Source organism: Battus philenor, unplaced genomic scaffold (genome assembly GCF_028537555.1).
Source record: "Battus philenor isolate CCGP_79_NKW_IND1 unplaced genomic scaffold, ilBatPhil1.0.hap1 SCAF_1, whole genome shotgun sequence".
Lineage (NCBI taxonomy): Eukaryota > Metazoa > Arthropoda > Insecta > Lepidoptera > Papilionidae > Battus > Battus philenor.
The window spans coordinates 8,529,339-8,537,047 of record NW_027181661.1 but is presented as its reverse complement, the minus strand read 5'-3'; the positions used below and the strand labels follow the sequence as shown (position 1 = coordinate 8,537,047).

Genomic DNA, 7,709 nt, shown 5'->3' with positions numbered 1-7,709 from the left:
ATAGAATTCTGTTAGCTTTTGGTAATGAGGCTGTATCTCTTGCAACTATTTACAATTAACGTGTTCAGACGTAGTCTTATTAATCTCACTGATATTCCACGTGAGGGACTTCCTTTAATAATGACTACGCAAACTATCTCCGACACTGTAAGACACGTGATAGAATCTGTTTACCTATCAGTAAATTCGAGCAAGCTTGGGCGTCGTCATGGAAGCAATTCAATATATTTTACACAATCATTTAGACGTTAGAAAGGTTTTTTATCCTAGATTGAGAGATACCTCATATTTTGACCGAAGCTTAAAAAGCCGTTGTATAGATTAATGTTGTGAAACGTTAATGAAATTTGACTTTGGTTCCTCAAATACTAAGTTTGAAATTGTTTCAGGTAAAAACACTTGAATCGATTGTTATGATGCTGAAACTAGGAGACAATCTTGACAGTGAATGTTCAGTTCGAAGAAATGCCAACAAATATTAAGACAGAAACAAGCGTAGGGAGAAAATGATTCCCTGGTTCTTTGGTTCGAGAGTGGTACACTGGCATTAAAGCATCTGTTGTCTTAGATAAAGTTCAAGAACAAAGGTCACGCAATAAACTTCCTTCCTGCTTTTGTTAATGCTGTCTTCGTTATTGTTTTACAGTATGCATCGAAGCACAGACTGTCAAGGAAAATATGTTGAACAGCAAATAATTTTCAATCGATACTTTTTTAATATTCTAATAACTTTCGACACCTTTGAGATATACACCACTATCGTTTGCTAAAGAAGCATTATTGTGAATAACTTACAACACTGGGATAAATGAGCAAGATCTTCCGATTCCGAGAGGCATCAGAATTGCAGTTTCTTTAGGCAAAAGTGTCAATTCCAATTCTATTGAACCCTGATGAAAATATCCAAAAAATTATAAATGAATCTAAACGTGAATTTTATTTTCATATTAATTGAAAGGACAGACTTTTTATTATACTATATATATAAAAAAATATATTAAAAAAAATTCAAGCCATTAATTCCATTATCTTTTTTTTTAATTTCATGATGTATTTAGTCTTTCAATCATTCTTAGCGAACAAAATATAAACGTATTTAACATATTATTATTCAACCATTTAGTTTGTCGCTGTTATTCGAATAGATTTATGTACTAAAATAAAAACATTATTAACCGCAGGCATGTCATTTCCCGTATTCCTATCGATAAGCTTCAAAGGCCACCAAGCTCTAATGGTTCGTAGAGCAAAGAGACTGATCTTTTTAGTATTTTCCATTGTATCCAAAGTACACTGTTGGGCTAAATTAACTCCTCGAGGCATAGAGTTCAAATTCAGATGCAATGACCCTAAAAACAAATACGTAATTACAAGATGACATTATTTTTTTTGTTAAGAATTAATTACAATAAATCTAATTCCGATGCTTAATTCGCTCAATATAGCTTAGTTGCGGAACAAGTCCGTTGAAAATACAAGACATTAACAAAAATATTTTTATCATATAAAAACGTCTATTACACACCCCCCAATATTTAAGTTAGTAATATTTTTAAATTTGATTAGTTATACCATTGAGAATAAATTTTTCTAACACCAAAAATGAGACGATCGTTTTAAATAAAGTGATAACATTATGTTAAGTTCTAACAATCACATAACGGTTGTTAAATAATAAGAGAAACTCAAGCATCTTACCTAATTCATTGCCTAAAAAATCATCAGAGTCCGTAGCATCACCGTCCAACACTTGGATAATGAGCACCGGCGGTATGCGCTCTTCAATTTCCGTAAATGGACCCTTTTCCTTTGTAACTAACTAGAAATAAAATATTAAGTAAACATATCATTCCAACGGGTGAAAATATATTAAAATATTATTACCTTTGCTTCCGCGTGTTGGTACTGGAAATTGAAAATCATACGCCAATTAAAGTTACACACTCCGCTGTCAGAAACGCAGTGGATATCTGTATTCTGAACCTGTTGGACAGAACCTATCCAGCTAAAAAAATAAACGGAACAGTAATAGAAATTTATTCATATTTATTTAATTAGTTGCTTTAAATGAAATTTAAAAAACAAAGTTTATTAATCATCATCATTTTAACAGTAGAATATCTATTCCTAAACATAGACCTTCATCATAGGTTCAATAAAGAACTGGTTGTTGGCGGCATGCATCCAGCCTCTTCCAAAGTCCTTAACGAGCTCCTCTTTCCACCTTGTGAGAAGAAGTCTAGCCTTCCGCTTGCATATCAGTGGTTTCCAGAGCCTTATGGCTCCAGCTGCCATCTGTTCTGGATTCTGAATGACGGATCTCGTCATTCCTGATTCGATCTCGTAGAGAAATCTTAAACCTCTCTATGGTTCGATAAACAATACGATAAAAAGTAGGTGTATTTCAAGGACTTTTCATATTCAAAACGTGAATCGGCAATATTTTCTTCGTTGTCTTAAGACAAAAGATAAATAAAATTTTTATTTCACCGATTACATCTAGCTATGGCACTGCAAATTAGAATTGTGATAACATCGTATTGTTGGCACAAAAAATTTGTAAATATAAGTTGATCAGCTTATATGTTCTGCCTCTACAATCAACGTCGTATATTAGATGAAATGGTATATTCGATGATATCATTATAGAAATTTTATAAAAGAAAGAGATGTTATGGTCCTTAACAAGTGAAGAGATTATCCATCAGTTCAAACTTAATAAATAAGTAAATCGTAGTGCTTCAGAGATTAATTTTTAGGCTGTTGGTGTTGTTTTTAGTTAAAACCATTGCGTTAAAGTTAACATAAGAAATCCAGAGATCCTAAAGTGTCAAAAATTATCATCAGAAAGCCTGGGGTAATTCTGTTTACTAAACTTTGCACTCGCCTAATTGCACATCTGCTGTTAAGGAAAGAGTTTTAGTAGTTTTAACTTACGCTCTGACATATATATCTGAATTTTCTTCGTCATTAAATTTTATGTCATTAACATTTAAAATAATTAATCTCAATTCAAAGTCTTCCATTTTTCTTGGAGTAATATCGACTGGACTTGGAATGTACACGCCGATGTCCAAAGGAAATATGTCAATCCACATCTGCAGTTTTCCCTACACATATGATAATTTTATTACAACCAGAGCATAAAAGATAGACAAAACATAAAATAAAATTAAACCTTTACCATTTCCATGCCAGGTTTTCCAGGATTATACAGAGTTCTTGTCTCGACGTGCTCGGGTACCAAATGATACCCACATATGGGTAAAGTATGCCAGTTGTGCAAAAGTGTTAAGCAAATATTCTCTTTACGTTCCACTGGTGATCCATAAATTTTATCTGTAAGGACGAAATGTTATTATTCTTTAACAAAAACTATTTATATTACCGTCATCATTAACAAATAATTTATTGTCGATAAAATTTTCAGCGGATCATTAAATACTTGATCAGATAAAAACCAATCCCATCTTAGTGTTTCTCGTTTTACAGTTAAGTTTTCGAACATCTAATTTTTTTCTTAAATTTGGAAAAAAAAAGTTAAATGAAACTGATATTAGATGCTATGACAAGAAAACCAGTGCCATTGTCCAAGCAGCATATTACTAGGTTTATTTCTTAAACTAGACCGTTCTACCTCGTTCCTTGTCTTTATATTCAACACCGTTTACAAGGACTGTTGCGACATCGGGGTAGATGGGCGCAGGTATGTAGTTCCTCTGACATAGCTCTTCTAGTATAGCCGACGGCTTGATGCAATCGCGCCATTTGTTCGGCCCCACTCTGAAACAGAAATTAAAAACCTTTGAACAATTATATAATAAAAACAAAGTCATGGGTTAAATACGTTACAAAATTCATTTGAGTTCGACTAAAAAAGAATCGCACTTTTGCATAAAACTGCCGTAATATAATCTACCATCAATCAACAAGCGGAACAACGAACAACGAATATTTATAGTTAAAATGCCAGAAAAAATGCAAATTTTCCTTATTTATTTTACATAAAACTTGTGTTAAAATATTTCCTACAATTCGTTTATTAATTGTTATCACATGAAAGGATAATATAACATAATCATTAATTTTAGGTTAATAATTTTAAAGTGTCATAATTGTAATTCAGTTAAAAGTAGAAACCGATAGTACATAAATTTCGAGCGGTATTCCGGGAATCTTCTTGACTTTTTTGATTGTCTCCTAGTTAAACTTCATTATTATTTTGTTCATATTTATTATTATTATCTGTAGCTCTAATTCCTCCATACATATATATATAAGTAAATAAAAAAAACCGATTAACATAAATAGTATTTAAATAAAATAAAAAGTAAATTAAAACCAACATATTATATTCAGCCGACAGCCCGACACTGCCTCTGTGTTTTGAGTAAACTCGATCTTCTAAATCTATATCAGTGGAACCAATAAACTCATCGGATTGGCTTTCGTCGTAATCGTAGAGGGCCACGTTTAGAACATAATCCTCAGGAAACGTACAACTGAATTCGTACATTCTATTAAATAAAAAATAAAATGTTAAATAAACATTTTGAGGGCACTTAAATAAAAAAAAAACTTGAATTTTAGTTTCTTGCCGCTGTAAATCATTAAATAAAGAACGAGCTTTATTGGTGGAAAAATCGTCGTCGTAATGCATATATTATAAACTAATTTATTTTTTTCTATAACGTTTACACTTGCTTACTTGTCATCTTTGCGCCTTGCGTTGACTGGTAGACTTAATGCCTATAAGGCAGGGCTATGGGTCGCAACCCCATAAATATCACATATTAAATCCCAATATCGTTCTGCGCTAAAAAATGTTGATGAGCTCTAACGTCCAGCAGTTTCAAACATTCCACCAAGATTTGATAAATTATGCAAAAAAAAACAGGCACATACATCTCATAAAATTTTTTACTTATATTTTAATTTGATACTTACCACGCAACTAATTTAATGTATTCGCGCGAATTAAGACGGTCAGAATCCACTTTTATTTTTGTAACTATAATAAATACAATTTTATAATTTTTTGTGCACTTTTTATTTTAGTTTTTTGTGTGTTACAAAATAAATTCTAAAACTATACATTTTCATATGTAAGTGTATATTGTTATCTAACAAATAAATTATCAAAAAATATTTATTTATTTCTCTTTTATTTTTGTATGGGGTCGTGAAGAAACTGGCAACCATAAATGTGGTCGTGAATGACAAAAGTTTAAGAAGCCCTGCTATAAGGCATTAAGTCTACCAATATAGAAGTTGTAAAAAGAGTGAATAAATAAGTATAAAATAGTTCTTCTATTATTATTGACACATACTTTCCAAATATGGGATTAAGGGTCTTCTGAATGTGACTACTTCTATCTCCCAAACGTTTGTTTCCGCAATTAAGTACGATATACGGATTGGTTTTGCCGGTGAAGTCTTTGGACGACAAATTGTACGCTTTCACTAAGTACACGCGTACTAAAAAATTTGTCGGTATGTTACTAGGATGGTCGTTAAAATACCTAAAGAATAATAAATATCAGTACATTAGAAAAATTAAGATTAAATGCTGAAAAATTCAACGTCGCCGAAGTTGTTTTTGTTAAAATAATAAAATATTGCTAACCCTTTGTTAAGTTCGACTCCGTAAGGACTAACTGCAACTGTAGCATTAGGGGGAGGCCACTTATATATTGCTATACCGGCTTTGAGAAACCCACAGTGTAACTGTTCATCTTTTTCGGGTATCCCAGTTTTGTTTTCATTGTACAGTTTGAGAGTTGAACACCAATCTTTGAACTTTGAAAATTCGGCTTGAAGCTCAAGCTCCGAATCATAAATCTAAAACATGATATATATTTTTAATAAAAATAACTATCACTATAAATACATGTAAAGATATCGATACAGACGTATCGTAATGTCTTATCCGGGTAGCGACAAAAGACGTTTAGTTTAGATATTTTCCACGTTTAATTTTATCACATCAAAAAAGATTATTATTACAGAAACAATGTACTTTTTATAAATTTATCTTTTACAGTTGAACAATAAAACACACAATAAGAAGAGAACCATTCAATGTACCATTCATGGATATAGTTTTAGCGTACGATAATTTTGGTGTAAAGTGTCTACGATTTCCCTGAACACGAACTTTAAAAAAAATTAATATAATGATATGCATGAAAGAAATTCATTATGATATATTTTATACAAATATATAATTGTCACATTTGTGAGCAAAAAAAAATGAAGTTATGAGTCGCAACAGATGGTTATTTATAAACTAGATCTGTAGTTATATAACATTGATTTCTATTTATATTTTAAGTGTTTATATAAACAAAAAAATCCTACATTTACTTTACTAAACATTGTGTATGTGATTGTTATTAAAGTATTAACATCACATTTAAGCAAACAATTAGAACAATGTATTTTAGTAGTATGATAAGTCACCTGTTCATTATATTTACAAAGCAATAAACGCGGACAAATACGTACGGAAATTTTATCTCCCATCTTGAATCTGTCTTCACCGATACACTCCTACAAATGAATAAACAAAATTTAAAAAACCCTCGTCTTTGACCAATCGAATCCGCGTAGTTAATGATTTAAACAACCTTTTGAGAATACAAATATCTCGTCCACCAATCTTTGTGTTCAGTCGATGACGCCTCATTAACAACATCGGTCTTCTCTTTACTAGCAAACATAGGTAGCAAAGTATATTCTTCTTCATCCGGCTCCTTTCTGCTGAACAATCTACGCCACTTCTTCGGCTTAACACGAGATCTGATAGGAATGGCAGTGTTGCTCACAGATTCAGCGCTCTCTTTAATCATGGGACTGCTTTTTCTTACAAAAAAAGATTGCCTTACTGAAAAATATCAAAAGTTAGTTTCAGTGCCAGAGGTCAAGTGTCCGATAAATATGTTCAAAAAATACCATAAAGGGTTATTAGTCTGTACAAAGTAATTATACCTTCTGTAAAGCTAGAAGACATAATAGAGGCTCTCCTTAGCGATGCCTCACGTTCATCTTGAGGCAACCAATTCACGTAATATTTCATTGGGTTTTTAACAACGTAAGTACCGAAGAAAAGTGTTCTTCCGAAAGTACTGCTATCATAGAGCCGTATACTGAGAGGCGGGTAGTTCGATTCGTCTAATTGCGCTTCAAAAGTTTGCGAACATCGACCATTAGGAAAGTTGCAACTGTTCTTCTTTTCTGCTATTATATCAGACTTAAGAGAAAGATCTTCGATTTCTAGAACGACTCGTGGTTTTCTAGTCACGCTCACGTCCCTCAGGCCCCACCAGTATATGTCCACCCTTGGTATGAAATTGACTGTCCCTTAATACAATATCGAATTTGAAGGAACTACATGGAGACAGTTTAAATTTGTTTTCTAGTTTCCTTCTAATATTAGCTTCAAAAACATTTAAGATTAATGTTATCATTTATAATACTCTTTACACAGATCAGAAGGTCAGCAAATAGCATTACAATTATAAATATATTTGTAATGTTAAATCTAAATATATTTGCAATGTTATCTAGATAACAACTTTAAAGGGTCACCCTGTAGTCTTCTTCAGATTCGACAGTGTAGGTACTAGGTGTGAGTCGAAATAAAATAAAGGTTAATAAACCATGTTAAAAAAGGCTATGATACGAAATAGTATAAACGGTATAAACAA

General features: G+C 32.0%; 1 protein-coding gene across 1 annotated transcript in view; it reads right to left on the bottom strand.

Annotated features, from left to right (window-relative positions):
• Positions 1 to 791: 791 nt before the first annotated feature.
• The window catches only part of LOC137930977 (otoferlin-like), a 28,206-nt gene continuing 21,288 nt past the window's right edge, over positions 792 to 7,709 (bottom strand). The window contains exons 18-29 of the mRNA XM_068774393.1: positions 6,991 to 7,340; positions 6,630 to 6,886; positions 5,627 to 5,841; positions 5,331 to 5,522; positions 4,347 to 4,517; positions 3,638 to 3,783; positions 3,185 to 3,339; positions 2,938 to 3,110; positions 1,885 to 2,005; positions 1,699 to 1,819; positions 1,177 to 1,349; positions 792 to 890 (exon numbers count right to left, since the gene is read on the bottom strand). Of these exons, the coding sequence (XP_068630494.1) occupies positions 792 to 890; positions 1,177 to 1,349; positions 1,699 to 1,819; positions 1,885 to 2,005; positions 2,938 to 3,110; positions 3,185 to 3,339; positions 3,638 to 3,783; positions 4,347 to 4,517; positions 5,331 to 5,522; positions 5,627 to 5,841; positions 6,630 to 6,886; positions 6,991 to 7,340 (2,173 nt within the window). The remainder of the gene's footprint in view (positions 891 to 1,176; positions 1,350 to 1,698; positions 1,820 to 1,884; positions 2,006 to 2,937; positions 3,111 to 3,184; positions 3,340 to 3,637; positions 3,784 to 4,346; positions 4,518 to 5,330; positions 5,523 to 5,626; positions 5,842 to 6,629; positions 6,887 to 6,990; positions 7,341 to 7,709) is intronic.